This window comes from Drosophila innubila (genome assembly GCF_004354385.1).
Source record: "Drosophila innubila isolate TH190305 chromosome 2L unlocalized genomic scaffold, UK_Dinn_1.0 4_B_2L, whole genome shotgun sequence".
Lineage (NCBI taxonomy): Eukaryota > Metazoa > Arthropoda > Insecta > Diptera > Drosophilidae > Drosophila > Drosophila innubila.
Window position 1 is genome coordinate 25,864,647 of NW_022995372.1, and position 18,352 is coordinate 25,882,998.

Here is an 18,352-nt window from a genome sequence, read left to right on the forward strand (position 1 = left end):
ATATGTAAGCCATAAGTAACTTTTGCCCATATTTTACAATTTATTGTGCCTGTCAATTGCCAGCAGGCAAAAAGGAAAATGTAGCATATATATTCGTATTCGTATGAGTGGGAGTACGAGTACAAATGAATATCCTTCATGTAGCACTTGCACTCTCGTTTTATATTTGTCCTGCGTCTCTTCGGCATATCCACCATACTCACTATGTATATGAATAACACTTGTAAGCAAATATATTCTAATGAATATATTGCATTTTGATTTTACTTCCAAAAAAAAACGTATTTTCCCAACAACAAACAGTAAAAAATAATAATAATAAAATGCTTGACTATGAAAGTTGGAAAATGATAAACTTTTATCCCGAGTGGCTTGTCAGATTTAGAAGAAGACAAAGGCAGAGCAGACAAGTGCCAATTGTAGTTGAAAACAAAAGCAGTTTAAACTGTCGAGGGGAGCAAGATATAAAATAAAAGTACTCATATAAGTATACAACATTCAAATGCTGGCAAAGGGGAATATGAATACTCGAAAGTATGTAGGTCAAGATATATTTTCTGAAACTCTTTGCATCATCACATTTTCATTATGATATATGATACAACATGATATGATATGACCAACTATCATAAATTTTAACTAATATTTCAATCTTCTTTTCATAATCTAAATACTTAATATTTTCTTACCATTTGCCATCAAATTATATTTATGATAAATTTTGTTTACTTTATAATTATGTTTTCCATATTAATATTATAGACTAATAGTTTTTGAGTTAACCTTTTTTTTGTTAATAGAATATATTTATTATAAAATGTTATCAATTTTACATAAATAAGACAAATGGATATAAATATTACCTTATCACTATTATTATGAGATGGGGAAATTGCACCTGCAACCTAAAAGATCTATTGTATCTCTTAAAACGAAAAACTATTTTTAAAGATATTTATAAGCCGCAACTAATTAAAATATTGTCAAGAGAACTGAGAAATTGGTTCGTGGATTTCAGATGTTCACAAAGCGTTACCCCATCGTTAAATTGAAAATGGAGACAAAATCAATAAATGAAGTTAATTTATAATTGGTAGCAAGACAAGTGGTCTGGCCTTGCAACAGCGTGTGTGGCATTCAACACGGGCATAAGCCAAACAGAAACGAGGGCTCAAAGTCGTATGCTTGTGTTTTAGCCAACTCATGTGCAGGTCGTCTGCAAGTGGCTTTTTGACTTTGGGCCATTAACATAAACTTGACACGTTGCCATCCTCGTCGTCAACGCCTCTTGACGTCTTGTCAGCCAGTTAACACTTTGTTACTTGGCTACTTGACTACTTGGCTACCTGGCCACTTGGATATGGATACGTTGAGTTGGCCAACACATTATTTTTCAGATTTATGATTAGTCACGATTTTGAGAGCTTAAACGATTTTGGCAACGGCCTGTGCAAAAATGTTTTCAATTATTTCATTTCTGTTTTCTGGGTTTTCTTCAATTGTTGTTCGTTTTGTTGTTCTTGTTGCTTGTAAACAAAGGTAATTCTACAGGTATTTGGGGCCAACACAGTTGTTGCCCGCCCATCAGCAGCCAATTAAGCCGCAACTTGATTGAATTACGTGGCGTGCCATATCGAGTAGTCGGAGCCAAACTTGCACCAAGTGCAACTGCGACTGCCATTACAATTGCAACGTCATCTGCATCACATCATAGACATCAGCAATTGCAACCAGTCCGTAAACAATTCACAAATCTACAACTACCTTGAACTGCCAGGGCTGTCTCACATTTACAGCCCGAAAAGTTGCCACGTCATAACTGTATAATACCCTGTTCACATTTCAATGTGGCTATAAAGGATAACTACTAGCTAGCAGCAACGAAATTACTTCAAACTTGAAAGTCAATTTTCAATTAAAAATTCTAATAACGGTAGCCATTTAAATGAAAGTAGTTAAGAAAAAAATTATTGTAGGTAGCGAAAATATCATAGCTCTAAATTATTATCTAAATAATTTTAAAATCAATAGATAAAAACAAGGTAATTCCAAAAATAGCTAGCCTACCATTTGGTGGTATCGATATCTCAAGTACATTGAACGGGAATGCTTATAAATACTTATTTTTATATTAGCTTACATTTTAATTATTTATATTATGCTAGCGAAGTTGAAGCGTGAAAGGGGGAGCTCTTCTAATATTTTTCTTGAATAAACTTTTTTTATCTCCAAAATAAATTACTTGGCAATTTAAATATTTCGGTCTTGTTAATTCGGACAACCTGATAATTCGGACACTCAATTTTGTTCTATAAAAAATTCTGTAACCCGGGCATCACACAAATTTGCTGTTTCTGAAATCCTGTCACATTAACGGTGTTGTATGTAAGAGCAGTGCTAAGGAAGGCATTTCAACAGCAGTAAACGCAAATTATATAGTCTTGGCATATTTTTACACTTTTGAGGAAGCTTGGGTCATTCGGCGGCTTTTTTAATCTGTTACCACTTCTTTTGATCAGTAATCAGTACCTGTTCAATGATATAATACCATCTTATACAAATCAGCCCAACACGTTTTTTCCCCGTTCTTACGAAATAGTAGTTATCACTTATTATCAGGGACCCTAACTGTTATAAGTATTAAAGTTTATTTAAAAGTTTCGATATAACACTTATTTTTGATTTTTATCAAAAAAGTAAAAAATAATAATTAAATAACAATTTTTATTTAAAAGTTGAAAATTAACACTTATTCTTGATTTTTTCAATTAAAATTTAAAAAAGTGTTTCTTTTTATTAATTTCAAATGTCACAAATTGGAGTTATTCAATAACTTTTAAGTAAAAATCAAACAAAAAAAGTTCAGTTGAATGTCTTTTGAAACAATTGGTGTGTTAAAAAAATTTTAAAAAATTTTAAGACATTCAACTGAACTTTTATGTTTGATTTTTACTTAAAAGTAATAGAGTAACTCTTATTTGTGACATTTAAAATAAAAATCAAAAATAACACTTATTTAAAATTTTTATTGATTTATTTAGTTTAAATTTGCTTACATAACACTTATTTACGGTCAATGCCTATTATACTGTTTGATCTAAATTTTACATATTTTGTTATTGGAAATTTCCTGCTGAATGCATAAAGTAGTAACAAATTTAAGTAATATAACATTTTTTTTTTTCAAAAAAAGCGAAAAAATAAAATTTTTGCTGCCTGCTGTTTTAAATGTTAGCTTGCAATTTAATTCTGTGGAAAAATACAACTTTGCGGGAAAATTGCCAAATTTTGAAAAAATCCTTATTTGGCGGGCAAAGGCTGAATTTTGCGTGAAAAGGCTAGATTTGGCGGGAAAACTTCAAGATTTGAAATGCAACAAATAATCTGTGAGTTTGGTTAAGATTTCGCAAAACTCAAAAAGTTTTTCATACTTAAGTTTAATTTGAACCTTATTGTTCCTATGGCAGCTATAGCTATCCGATTTTTACCAAATTTTAAATTAGAATTTCGCAAAACGCCGTCTCATTGCACGATAAAGTTGTCTCAGCTGTGTTGTGTGAAAATTTCAGCCTCCTAGGTCTTATGGTTTGGGCTGTGCAATGATCAGTCAATCAGTTAGTCAGGACAAAGAATTTTATATAATTAGAATGAGATATCTTATCTTCAATACATATTTATTATTATTAATTTACTCAAAATATTTTGAATTAAATAGAAACACAAATTAAATACAAAAGGTTATCAATACAATATTTTGTAGTAAGTTAAACTCTAATTAATTTCGCAAAAAACTAAAAGATTACAAAGTATTTTCTAGTGTTTCACACTCCTCTTCTGTTGCTAGTGCTGCTTATTCGAAATGTTGCAATTTTCTGTGTGCCTTGCAATTTGCAATGAAATGTATTTCCATTTTTGCAACGCCACTTCACATAATTTCAATGAACCGCATTAACGTTTGGTTTGTCAGTTTCTCCCTTTCGGTCTCCCTGTGCAACAACTCCCCACCCCCCACCCCTCTCTATGACTCTCCCTCTCTTCTCTTTGTGTTCTTCGCCTTACTTATATCTGACTTTTTTTCTGCATATCCCACGTTTTCAGTGTTGTCCTGACAATTCCGCAGACATTGGCGGTTCTCGATGCACGGATGAGTTCTTATTGTTGTTGTCTGCCTCGTAGACTGTGGCTTTTGCCAATCTCAGTGTGCCACACACAACAAGCTCCACACACACACATCCACATACACATATGTACATTTAACCACTTGCACTAGCAAAAAAAATTCAACCAATTCAGGCGCAATTCGTTGAGATACGTGTATTTCGCGCCCGTCAGACGGTAGAAAGATACAGTGGCACAAAAGCTACTACCACACCCACTACCACAAATTGCACCACCGTCACAGCTCTACCTCGATAACATGCAAATAGTGAACATACCTCTCTAGGAGTTACATCTCAGTGGGTATGTGGTTTTACTCATCGTTGCCTATGTCCTCAAATGAAAATCTCAGTTAAGAAAACAGAAAATTGAATGAAGAATAACTAGAAGTTTGAAAATTCAGGGACTAAAACTTGAAAAAATATCGAAAGAAATGTAGAAAAATCGAATAAACGAGTAGAAATCAACAAGAAGAAATGTTTGTGCTTGTAGAAAAAGTTTTGAAAATATGTAATTCATTTCAATAAAATATTGGACTTTGATACTAATATTCAATATGTTCAAGATATTCAGAAAAAATCTGCAAGATTATAGACATACACGTAAGAACAAGATTCTAAACAAAATAACTAATACAAACTGCAACTTTAAGATTTAAATTCCATAATTAAATGTTTTTAACAACAGTTAAGTTAAATTGCTATTGTTAAACAAATGTCTAATTAAAAACACATTGGTAGTTAAGTTAATAATTACTCCGATTGTAAAGTAAAATCAAATATTTTAAATACATTTATAAAATAAATTATTAAATCTGTACTTTAAATACATAAACGTGTGATTATTAATGGATTTGATAGCATTATCAGATGCCATGATGATGTGACAAATGCTGATTAGTTTGATTATTGTTATTATTGGCAATATTTATGATTTGCTTTTGCGCGAATGGCAATAATTGAAGTGAATCGCTTTTAGAGATTGCCCCCCGTGTGCTATCAACAATGTAATCGCGATGTATAAAACGCACATAAATCTCCCAAATGGCACATGGATTATCTAAATCGAAATTCGAAATTGGGGGTCTTATCGACGCTATTCTAAAAGTAGAAACAAAGCCACTCGAAATGCAATCGACAGATTAGATTCTTGGTGGTAAACTAAATGCTTATAGAGAGAAACCATTTTGTTTAGTCGTGCGACAACTTTGAACAGAAGCAAACGTTGTCCGAAAAGAAGGAAATGCTGAAGGAAGTGTTATTGATCCTGGCAGTGACCGGGGCAGTCCTAGCCAGGAGTGTGCCAGATGACGACTTTGATCCTTTTGCCGATATACCATTTAAGAGACTCAAGAATTCGGTGAGTATTCAAAAAGTAGAAATTGTGAATAATATGTGTAATTCGCTCGCTGTATCACTTCGTCTTGCATTCACAGGCTCAACGCATTGAATCGTATGGTTACCCAGCTGAATCGCATTATGTGGAGACGGAGGATGGTTATGTGCTGAACATGTTCCGCATTCCACACTCCCCCAAGCTGGGCAATGCCAAGGAGGCGAATCGTCCTGTGGTGTTCATACAACACGGTCTGTTCAGCTGCTCCGATTGTTTCCTGCTCAATGGGCCGGACGATTCCCTGGCCTACAACTTTGCGGACAAGGGCTACGATGTCTGGCTGGGCAATGCTCGTGGCAATATCTATTCACGCAACAATACCAAAATTAGTATGAATCATCCCAATTTCTGGTCATTCAGTTGGCACGAGATTGGTGCCTACGATCTACCTGCAATGATAGATTATATCCTGGCATTGACTGGTCAGAAGGCTCTGCACTATGTGGGTCACTCTCAGGGCTGCACCACCTTCTTTGTGATGGCCTCGTTCCGTCCCGAGTATAATGCAAAGATCAAGACCGCCCACATGCTGGCCCCGCCCATCTTCATGGGGAACGTCACCGAGGGTACAGTTGTCGGACTGGCTCCTTATATCGGCACCCCAGGAACTGGATCCGAGCTGTTGCAGAACCAGGTTTTCTTGCCCTGGAACGAGGTGATTCAACGAGTCCTGGACACGGCTTGCAGCAATGAGCCTTATGTACACGAATACTGCAAGACTCTGGCTTTAATGTGGGGCGGTGGTGTGGGCAATTTGAATGTAACCCTCTTGCCACAAGTGGCAGAGACTCATCCAGCTGGCATATCCACCAATCAGGGCATTCACTTCATCCAGAACCATGTGTCGAACGAGTTCCGTCAATACGATTGGGGTCGCAAGAAGAACCTGGCCAAGTATGGATCAGAGGTGCCACCATCCTACGATCTGACCAAGATTACATCCAACGTCTATCTCTATGCTGGTCCTGCCGATGGCTCTGCCAATCTCAAGGATATTGCACGTCTTCCCGCTTATCTTCCGAACCACGAAGTCTTTGAGATTGATGATCCCACCTGGGGACACTTGGACTTTATTTTCGCTCTTAAGGTCAAGGAAGTTATCAACGATAAGGCAATTGCGCTGAGCGAGGCCTACGATAAGCTCAATAAAGACTAATCCCAATGGGGTTGTTTATCTTATCTGAAATCATTTGCGGTTTATTAAGTTGAGTGGTGGGTTGAGGGCGGGGCAAGGGGCAAGTGTTGGGGGCAATGCGACAGTTGCAAGTTGCAGACACGCGGGCTAATTACGCTTAAGCCCCGACCCAACTGTTCCGTAGTAAAACTTTTTAATACCCTATAATCATCGATCTAATCCGGGTAGTTTTAATGTCCCAAACATTTTAAATTTCCTTAAATGTTATCTCTTATTTCAAAGAAACTTATAGAATAAAATAATATTCTGATGTGTTTTCCTGTTATCACTGAAAACTTTTCAGTGTATTTTCAAGTCGCCTAAATATTTTATGTCTTCCAAAATCTATCTATAGATGTATGTGCTTTAAAGCCTTAAGTTAATTCTTATACTATCTCATTAATTTTAAATTAATAACATTTATCTCTACATCCTTTGAAATGTATTCTGAGTGGATATTTACAGTGAACATGCATTTCCTCATATTCAAATTGTATACAAACTTATTGTTTTTATTCGTTTAATGCTAGAGTATCTACAGGCGCATACTGTTACTGATTATAATTTTTTCCAAGTGTTGACAAACTTTGCAGCCAAGGCACGTGGTTAACACCAAGTGCAACTTATCGCACAGTTTGTTCGAGGGGTATAAAACGGACAATGGTGGACAAAATTGTAGTAATTAGCGTCCGGCTGTAACGCCCAGCTGTTGCCTTTTAGCCAGGCTAACTAACAGCGTCAAACACGGTTACAACTATAATTTAGCCAGCTGCAACTGCGGCACATATGTACATTATCTTATGCTAATGGTATTGAGCACTGATTATTAACCATGACTCACTAAATACAAAGTACAAGATTGGCTATGGATAAGCATAAAAATATTATTAATGTCGACTCTTCAAGTCAAGTGATTGATTATTTTAAATGCAATTTCCAATATCTAAAGAAAGAGATAAAAGTATTTAATACAAGGAAAATACATTATAGATGAATAAAGCTTTTGGATAAAGGAAACCGACAAACAAAAAAAAAATTATAAAATTTTGATCTAAACAAAGTAATAATAAATTAAATAAAAAGTAATGTAAAGGAGAATTTAAGAGCAATGAATAGAAAATCTCTAATACACTTAACTGAACGCAAGAAAAAACTAAAATTACAAGTGTAGAAGTAATTAATTAGATGCAACTTCAATTAAGCCACAGGATACCACACCTACACTGCGCCAAATTGCTTAAGAACCACTCACAACCACTCAAGTCTCAGCGAGTGGCTTTCCTACCACAGACGCAGCGAAGCAGTGGAAAATTCACTAATGACAAACTGCTGATGCGGAAAATGGATAATGCTGATGAGAATGTCGACGCCGTCGAGTCGAATTCAGGTCGAAAAAGTTCGAGACGGGTCGAACAGAGTCGACAAATACGATAGCAGTTACAAAATTAATAAGCTGTAAAAGGATTCGTCGCGACTAAACAAAACAGACAACAACAAAAGTAACTTAAATATGCCACGCCCACAGGAGGGATTAAATTTCCGCTAATAATCCTTTATATTTGGATTTCAATTTGCTGCAGCAAAGACAAAGAATAAAAGTGTTGAAAGTGTTTCCACAGCTGGAAAGCAAGGCAAAAGTTTTGTCCAAATCAAACAGAAAGAAAAGATCTCTTGTCTTACTTGCCACTAAGTGGCATAGAGTCTTTTGGCTTCTTTCTGTATGCATAATTTAACAGAAGGCGTCAAAATAGCGACAAAAAACTTCTGATTTGCGAATTGAAAAATTTGGTACATAAAAGTGAGAAATGAAAATGTCCAAGAAAAACAAAAGAAAACTTAGAAGTGGCAAAATGTCGCAGCGTGTACAATGCCAAATGTTTATTGTCAAAGTTGCAGCTGGCAAAGTTTTCCAGTTCTTTGCCCAGTTAAAAGATGCGCATTTATATACATATTAAATATATTCACTTACTGCCAAATACGAACTTATATAAGTAAATTGGCATAATTAAATATTATGTAAACACTGTAGACGTCATAATCCACAGGCTGATATCATGTTGACACTTAGCGTGGCGTTTTGCTTTAGTTCTCATTCAATTTGCATATTAAATAACTTGGAAACTGATTTCAATTGACAATTTAAAATGTAACCGACTGCTGTTGTAAGCAAGCAGTGCAAAGTGTAGACTATCACTGCTTTTTATGCTACAAAGCAAACAGTGCTAAGCCTTTCAAGCAGTGCAATTTTGTATAAGGTTGGAAACATTGCTAAAGTATTGGTTGTTGTCCAATTTCGAAACGCAAAAATAATCTATTTGCTGTAACCATTCGGTAGCCCCACCTTTTGTCTGTATTGCAAACTTTTTGCCGCCACCTTTTGTCTGTTTGGCGAAACTATTTTTTGGCCATCTCTCCTGACAATTCTGTTAACTTTTTACGCGGGTAATTTGATATTTAAGAATATTTAAATAAATCGTTGAAAATTCATTTTTTAAAATTCAATTTACTTAAAATAATATTTCAATAAACATAATCGTTTTTGTTTTACGTTTTAGCAGAGTTAGTAGTAATAGGGTATGTTGTTATGTATATAGCAGGGAGAATGAGGCATCTCCGCTTATAAAGTGCATATATTCAGCATCAACATCCGAGTCGATATAGCCAAGTGTGTCTGTCTGTCCGACCGTCCGTTCGTATGAACAAAGAATCTCAGAAACTAAAAAAAAAAAGAGTAACCAAATTTGGCACACAGATTTCTGTATACCCCACGAAAATCAAGTTTGATTCAAAGCCACATCGCGAAATACCGCCACACCAACAGTATTTAAGATAATAATTTTTTTGTTGTAATTAACGTTATCTATTATTATTATCTATTATTCCACTGAATCGCGTAAAAAAAAATTAATCGAATTTGTTATACTTATACGAACTTAGCAGCTACTTTCATTGGATGACAAGTTTAAATAACTACCCTTTAACATTGGTTTAAGTAACTAATTGGCCAAGTCAAGGTAACTGAAATAGTTTATAGACATGCTGGGAAAAGGTGACTCAAAAGATAATTAATGAACATATCAAATTTCAATCAGAGCAAAACCAATCGATAAAACACAAACATCAAAAATGAGAAGAGGATTGGAACAGAAGAGTCGAAAGAGAGACAAAGAACAAGAATCTTTTACGCCAACAACAAAAAACAGCAATAACACGCCCCGCAGCTAATCAGGCTCTAATGGCGATAAATATTTCTCTCTATATATTTTGGCAAAAAGCACGAGCAACACGGACACGCCTCATCTGCAACCTCATCTTCATTCTCCCTCCGCAGTGCAGTCTCGGTTCAATTCTGATCATCCTCAAGCAAGGGTGTAGGCAGTTTTGAGCGAAGAGGGGACCAAAAAAAAAATATTTTTTTTATATCACCACAAACCCTGACACAAACCTCTAGAGATTTTTAAAAGAATTATTTTTGAAACAACTGTTTGAAAATATAAGTTAGATAAATGACATTTTAGGTATGTTTAAATTAATTCAAAATTCAATTTTAAAAATTCCTTAGTACCTTAATCTCTCCAAAATATTTTTGTTATTTGAAAGCATTTCTTGCATATTTTTAGAAACACCAACTTTTGGGTTGCTTTTAGAGATTTTTAGAACACACATTCATATGAGCAATATAACTTCGTAGTTAAATTAGTCTTTGTAGTCATTTTTAAGTTTGTATAAGTTGAAGTTATTTCGAAAACTAGCCTTTCTTGTGCACTCAGCATACAAGATCCTTAAAAAAACGATTGAACAGTAAATTGGGTCATTTTTATTTTTGCGACAAGACGGTTGTCGAATTTGATAGCTACGACGAATTCTAAGAAGTTTTGCCCAATAAACCATCTGTCTAAAATCAAAATAGAGCTTTTTAAATTAAATTTTTTTTTTTACTCCATACAAATTGACCGACTCTATAATACAGGACTGTTTTACAACCCCAAAGCACAAAAAAGGCGTTCTCGAGGACCTGGAAATGAACAATGGTTGCTGTTAAATGTAAACATTATAAAATTAAATAAAATTGTTTTTTAAGTTTAACAAAAGGGCATTAAATATATTTTAAATAAATTTTTTTGAACCAAATGTACCAATAATAAATATAACTTATCTGTGGTTACCCGCAAATAGGTGTGAAAATTAGAACCTGACACTTCTGTATCTTTTATATTATTTCATGAATAGTACCAATGTTGGAATTCATACTTGAAAACTTTCAATCAATTTTATTTGTTGTTTTATGTGATGTATTACCAATCTGAATGGATTTTAGTAGTTAAAATTTTTTTAGCCAGAGTGAGCCCACTGCCCGCCCCTGCCTACGCCCTTGTCCGCAAGTCAAAAACAAAGGAAGCAACAACAACAACGCCAGACACAATCTTCAATGCGATAAGCAATCGTGTAGACGATGACGATGATCAAAGACAACCTGAAGGGGAATTTGGGGAGTAGTCAGTTCACCAAGCAGCCAGTTGGTCAAATTAAACTTCAGGCAAGGCCTTTACCTTCTGACTGCTGCCTTTGCCATTTTCGTATTATGAATCAGAGATTTAAAGCAGCTTTCGGGTACGACTTGGGCGGGTGCGCCGCTGAAGCTGTGCTTAAGGATGAGCTTAAGTCTGGGCATGAGAACGAGAATTCGACTTGCTGCCATTATGAGTAATGGGAGTAATGCCTGGAATTTGTATACTTGCGGCGCTTCATTGCCGGCAATAACTCCCCCACTCTCGACAAAAAAACCATATCTCTACTGTGCGCTGTGTGCTTCATGGATTGCAATGTGCGCACCAAGTTAAGCTATAGATAGCAGGGAGAACCACAAGACTATTTCGAAAAAAAAACAAACAGTTTATAACCATCATTTTAATTGATTGACCAATATATATATTTTTTAAATTGATATATAAAAGTTACATATACATTTTTATTTGACTTCCATAATAAAACATCATTTTCGATGTATCGTTCCTATGGCAGCTATATGTACTAGTGGACCGATTTTAACCAAATTTGGTCAGGATGTATAATACCAGCCCAGATGCATATTCTATTAGTTTTTTATACTAAGACTTCATTTTACATGTATTGTTCCTATGACAGCTATATGATATACTCGACCGATTTGAACAAACTTCGGCCAAGATGGACAAAACCAAGTTAAATGAATATTCTATCAGTTTGATTAAAATATCTCAAAAACAGAAATCTTTTTCATACTAAGACTTAATTTTCGATTGAGCGTCTCTGTTGCAGATATACATATAATATAAAGGACCGATTTTAACCAAATTTGGTCAGGATGTATATTATCAGCCCAGATGCATATTCTATCAGTTTGGTTTTGATATCTCAACAAACAAAAAACATTTTCATACTAAAACTTCAATTTCGATGTATCGTTCCTATGGCAGCTATAAGATATAGTGATCCGATCCAAAAATAAAAACAAACTCGATCCGCCTATGGTATCCAGAACCCTACGTACCAAGTTTGAAGTCTCTAGCTTTTATTGCTTTTGAGGTCGACGCGTTCAAACAGACGGACGGGCGGACGGACAGACAGACGGACATGGCTCAATCGACTCGGCTGTTGATCCTGATCAAGAATATATATACTTTGGGGGTCTGCAACGCCCCCTTCCGCCTGTTACAAACATTCTGCCAAACACATTATTCCCTTTTTTCTCATTTTCAATGGGCTCAGGGCATAAAAAGAGAGATAGGAAAAATAAACACACATACATACATATGCGTACATATGCATAGATGGCCGAGCTGGACGTGTGAAGGGTGCAAAATAGTAAAAGGCGTATAACTAAAATATAATATGAAATACAATATAATTAAAGTCGAAATAAACACAATTAAAATAATAATTACAATTAGTGCATAAGAACAGGTAAGCGTTTAGGGTTGTCGTAATATCATTGACGTAATGGTCTATTAGCGGGGGACTATATACCTAAAAGAAACCGAAATAGGGGTCGATTTATCATGAATTTAGCAATTAAAATTAGTTTTAAAACTCAACTAGATTTTTTTTAATCTTTGAAGTTTCCCTACAAAATTTACTTATTTTTTTGCTGGTTTGTGCAACTTGTCACTATTCAGTACGTTTCTTCTCAAACATCAGCGTAATCTACTTTCTAGAAATTTACAAAAGTTTCGGTGAAAAGGCGCTCGTCTGACGGCAACTTTATTTTTCCACGCACTTTCATTGCCCATGAAATCTCATAAGCCTTTCCGGTAGACCTTGAACTTCTTTCGGAGTTGCAACTTCGCCGAATATTTACGTTGCGACGAAAAGTTGTTTCCGGGCCAAAGATTTTGTCGGCGCCCCCTCCACCCCCTACAATTTCTTTTTAGCCACACATTTATTAAGCAAATAAACAAAACCAAGATAATTCCCTTAAAAATATATTAAATTGACAACTCCAGTGTCAAAAATGTTTACTAAAATTAATTAAATGTTACTACAATATAAACTTATAACATGATAATTAGCTCGTTACTTAAAAATGAGTACTATTAGATTCGTGACAGATTATGGTATACCAGTTTGAACACTTTTATCTCCGAGATCATTAGAGTTAGAACCAAATTGGGTGACAATACTCTTAGGATTTTGACCTATCGGAAATTGATTTTAAAATTTGGCCAGGCCCACGCCAGCATATGTTTTTTTTTAGTTAAATCAAATATTTTTGACTTCTTTGACTTTTAAAATGCTGAGTCGTTGCCATTTTATCCGCATATTGTCTGAATTTCACAATAACATCCTGAATACATACATGAACTAGTCGCCCGGCGCTACAGTCGAGCATACTCGACTGTCGGAGACCCCGTACTTACTATGGCAAAAACTAATAATGGAAAAAATTAAAAAATATTTTGTTAACTTAAATGCATATTCTATCATATTGGTTATATTGTCTCATAAAACATAAAAGTTTTTCATACTAAAACTTGATTTTTGACCGATTGTTCCTATGGGCGCTATATGATATAGTGGTCCGATTCAAAAAAGAAACAAACTTGACCTGTCTGCAAGATAGAGGAATCTACATACCAAATTTTGTGTCACTAGCTTTTAAATTGTTCTTATAATTTGGATATGAAATTGTTTTTTCGATTTGTGGCCGATAAAGGGGGCGTGGCCGAATTTTGAATCAAACTTGATCTGCTTTCAATAAAGAGGAACCTACATAACAAGTTTGGTGTCTCTATCTCTTATAGTCTCTGAGATCTAGGCGCTCATACAGACGGACAGACAGACGGACATTTCTATATCGACTCGGCTGTTGATGCTGATCAAGAATATATATACTTTATAGGGTCTGCCACGACTCCTTCTGCCTGTTACGCATATATTCGTTAAAACAAACCCAATAGACCCCTGGAATTTTAAACTTTAATTTTATAATGGTTTGTTATTTCTAAAATTGTAAAATTGATTTAAGGTCCCCCAATTGAGGTATTGAGTGTTAGCTTTTATGAAAGCAAAATCATAAATTACTTTACCGATATTTGGAGATATTCGATTGATAGCAAACGGAGACTGCTAAGTTATCTTTTCCAATTGATGATCGTAAGTGGTTCAAATTTATTTGAAGTTTGCTAAATAAACGATGTGCTAATGCTGATGTGATGTGAAGAATGTGATGTGAATCGTTAAAAAATCGTTGTCAAATTCATTGTATGCTTTTCAAGTTCACTGTCCAATTAGGATTTAGTGTTAAAGTCCTGTTTATTAATTCAAATCATCAGAAACAATAAAAAGTGCCTCAAATCTCAATTTTAGTTGCTAAATGATGGGGTCGATTGATTCTAAAAATGGAATTCGAAATGTAGCAGTTTCTGGTATGTTTTTGCTATCATCTGCAGCCACACATTAAAATTGTTTTCGCACGTTTCGTTGTTTGATTTATTTAATTTCAGGCTCAACACCTCAAATTCTTTCTAAGTTCAAACTCTTTTTGAAATATCGGCGCCCCTAATATCTTAGTCCTTAGTCTTGGGTCCTAAAACTTATTTTTATCGCTAAATTCATAATAATTCGCCCACCTTAAAATACTTTATCTAATATCAATATCGATATAATTATAAGACATTTTTGTGTAATATTTTAAGCAGTTTTTTTGCAGTTGCCGCCAATTGTTTTCTTTGTAAAATATGGAAGCAAAATTATATTTTGACAAAAATGACTACAATGCATCCAAGCACAAGCCGTGATAACACTAATAATTTAAATTAGAAATCGCGTCCAGATATTTATATCATCGATTTTTGCGATATATTTTTTATTCTTCAAAAATTGCATGTAAAGGTGATTTTGATATTTTGAAAAATATGAACAAAAGTTTAGATTTCATAATTTCCTTTCTCACTTAAATATTCATCGTATTATTTGGACATACATACATTTTTGTGTCAAGTTGTTGGTGTGGCAACATTGTCAATGTCTGCGTAATAGAGATCTGCATGAATGTATTGGTGGGATTCCCGAAACAGATTCGGATTTGGTTTCGTTACAGATTTGATTTCACCGATCAGTTGTTCACAGCTGTTCCATACAAAATGTGTAGGACTGCCACGCAAAATAAAAAATAATATGAAAATTTTGGTAACCCTAAGAGATTTCCAGAAATCTGTTTTGAGTCTGATTTCGTTTTGATTTAATTTCGATAATATGTGAGACCGTGCATTTCTATAACAATATTTGGCCACCCTTGGTGTTTGCTTACATTTTGTAGTGATTTTAATTTGAAGAATGTTGAAAGTTTCTTGGATAATTATGGATAATGGATAATTTAATAACTATATGTTTCAGGAACCCCACTATTCATTTTTATAATAGTGAGTACCCATTTACAGTACTTTAAATTTAGTGTACCCTGTTCTCAATGTATAAATATTCATATATATTCATCAGACTGGGTACACATTTTATTATACTCACATATTGTGAATGTAAGTCAAATTCTAACTGAGTACCTCAACAATTTATTGAGCATATCAGTATACAACTGTGCAGCATAAATATTCAAGAGCAGGAGTTTTAAAACAAAAAATGTTGAAAAAAAGAAATCCACAGAGGCACAAAAAATAAAATTATAAAAAAATATATATATTAAAAAAATTGCCTATAGCGACGACACGGTGAAAATAAAAGGTTTTTTAATTCAAACATAATATTACAGAAAAAACAAATTGTTTTTAATTAAAATAAAACTACATTCATTGTACAGTAAGTAAGTGTACATTAAAAACGCTGTACTTATATTTAGTTGTAGAAATTTTAGTGGGAACTAGAATCGTCACAAATACAGTACTCACTCACATTCATTTAAAATTAATATAGCAAAATATGTACAGCATTTCAGAGTGAATGGTCGCATTCACCAGAAAACATGCTTCCTGATCAGATATCACAAAAATTTTAAGCTACTGATCAGGGAAGATATAAAATTATATTAAAACTATCTAATAAATAAAAATAAATTGTATGAAATTGAAAAACTGCTTCTGCAGTTGCACATTGATAATGGTCTGTTTTCACTAGCTCACAAAGCAATGTGAACGTCAAAATCTTTGCGACCTCGCTCCAATGTGAGCACCAGTGTCACATGCCGTAGCAAATTATTTGTGACCGATGCTTTCGCAATTTTGATACAAATTATTTGAGCACCTGTTTCAGTTGAAGTAGCTCGAATGAACCCAATCCTATTGTAACAAGCACATCGAGCAAGTTGGTTTTTCTTCATATTGTGAAGCCATGCTTTTGTTTTATATATCGATAAATTTAATTTATAGAAACAAATAGGAATCACTATTTTTTCTGCTCATTTTTTGTGTTTTCGTGTATTTTTCATCATTGTTTTGCCGAAAGAAATGGATTCCCGATATTAGGCAGAGCTAGTGGCACGTGCTGTTGTTAGGATGAGGATAGTAATGATCCGAAGAAAAGACACGATCTCGTAGAAATCCAAGCTCGGACTCCTGACAAACTTGTGAAAGCTGCAATATGTGTAAATTAAAAACAAAGATATCGTAGTCCACCTTTTGTGTTGAACTTATAAGTCCACACGATATGTGTTTCGCAAGGTGTGGTTTTGTTAACTGCGTCCTTTTGTAGACGCATCCTTGGCCTACTTTGACCCACGATTCTTATAGTTTGGACTGGACACATTGCTGAGACATGCCGAATATTTCACGGCTTCAATAAGCTTTACGATAATTTCGGATGCAGAATTTATTCGCATAAAATAAACATGTTCAATTGCAATTGTTTGTTTTTATTCATTTTGTGGAACTTGATTTTTTCTCATGAGCTTGTTCAATGTTCAATTTTGTGAACATTGTGATCGATTGGGAGGTTTTGCGAAGCTCTGTCACAATGGCTAGTAGTGTTTACGTTGGAGGCTCGAATTTTGCATCTCACAACAGTGTGACGCACCATTTTTGTGACGCCAATGTGAACACTTTTGACAGATATCGCAAACATCACAAAGCGTAAAAATTATGATATCAAATTATTAAGCAGTGAGAACGCACCATAACAAAGAAAACTTTCGATAAACATTTCATGTATTTCTGACGGGAGCTGGAAAGTAGCATAAAGAAGCAGTCTTTTTTTATGATACATGCTTAGGTATAATAAAAATAAACAACATTTGGTATCATGATACGGTATCAATCCTGTTCAAAACGTGCAAACGTGCTAGTGAATGTGAATTGAATGTGAAATTTGAAACAGTTTTATGAAGTGTCTGAAAATAACTGTTTTTTTTCTGACAGTTTTAAATCAAACACCGGATCACACACCGCAGCTCTGGAAATTATAAAGACAATTTGTATGTATTGTATTCCAAAAGGGGAAAATTAAAATAATGTACTTTAAAATACGCTAACACAGCTCAAAATTATGAAAATCATTGCAATAATACAATCAGTTGAAAAAAAAAAATATTAAGGAACGAACACAATGGAAGCATAAAATTAAAAGAGTTTGCTTATGCTTGCGAAGTCCCAAATTTTCCTGGAGCTCAAGTTGTCACCACCATTTAACAAATTTTTCTGTTATCAAACTTTTTTTAATTTTTAAAATCTAGCATTTTTTTAAGCTTATCTCTAAAGTGTGCGTGCGTTATTCAGCTTACTTAAAAATCACTCAGCCTATCTTAAAGAGCATTATACTTTCACATACTTATGTAAACTTTTAAAATAAGAAAATTAATAATGTTTTTTTTCCTTCCTGTGTTTACATTATTTGATTAATTAAGCTTCCGATAAGATTTTAAACTTTCAAATCTATGGTAGAGAATAGGCTGGGCATATTTGTAAACCTGCCCAATTGGAATTGAGGGGTTTGTTTGAAATTATTATAATGATTTTTCATTTAAATTTCAAAAATATTTCGAGAGCGCAAAATGCATCTTTCTAAAAGCCATAATAAAACCACTGCAGTGTGAGTGATGTTTTATGAATTTTATTTTAAGTGATTTAAAATCATGCCTTCATTTGGAAAACAAGTTTAAATTTTGCCAGTTAAATATTAATATTGTAGAATGCAAACATGGGG

The 18,352-nt window shown here is 34.2% G+C and overlaps 1 protein-coding gene across 1 annotated transcript; it reads left to right on the forward strand.

Moving 5' to 3' along the window:
* Nucleotides 1–5,341: 5,341 nt before the first annotated feature.
* On the forward strand, nt 5,342–6,739 carry LOC117780817 (lipase 3). The gene is made up of 2 exons (XM_034617484.1): nt 5,342–5,517; nt 5,594–6,739. The coding sequence occupies exons 1-2, from the start codon at nt 5,401–5,403 to the stop codon at nt 6,707–6,709; spliced, it is 1,233 nt and encodes a 410-aa protein (XP_034473375.1). The 5' UTR covers nt 5,342–5,400; the 3' UTR covers nt 6,710–6,739.
* The last annotated feature ends 11,613 nt before the right edge of the window (nt 6,740–18,352 follow it).

Bases quoted from the DNA above. Each gene is read 5' to 3' on its own strand.
- LOC117780817 (XM_034617484.1), top strand. From the start codon at position 5,401: ATGCTGAAGGAAGTGTTATTGATCCTGGCAGTGACCGGGGCAGTCCTA. The intron at 5,518-5,593 runs GTGAGTATTCAA...TTGCATTCACAG, and splicing joins TTAAGAGACTCAAGAATTCG to GCTCAACGCATTGAATCGTA.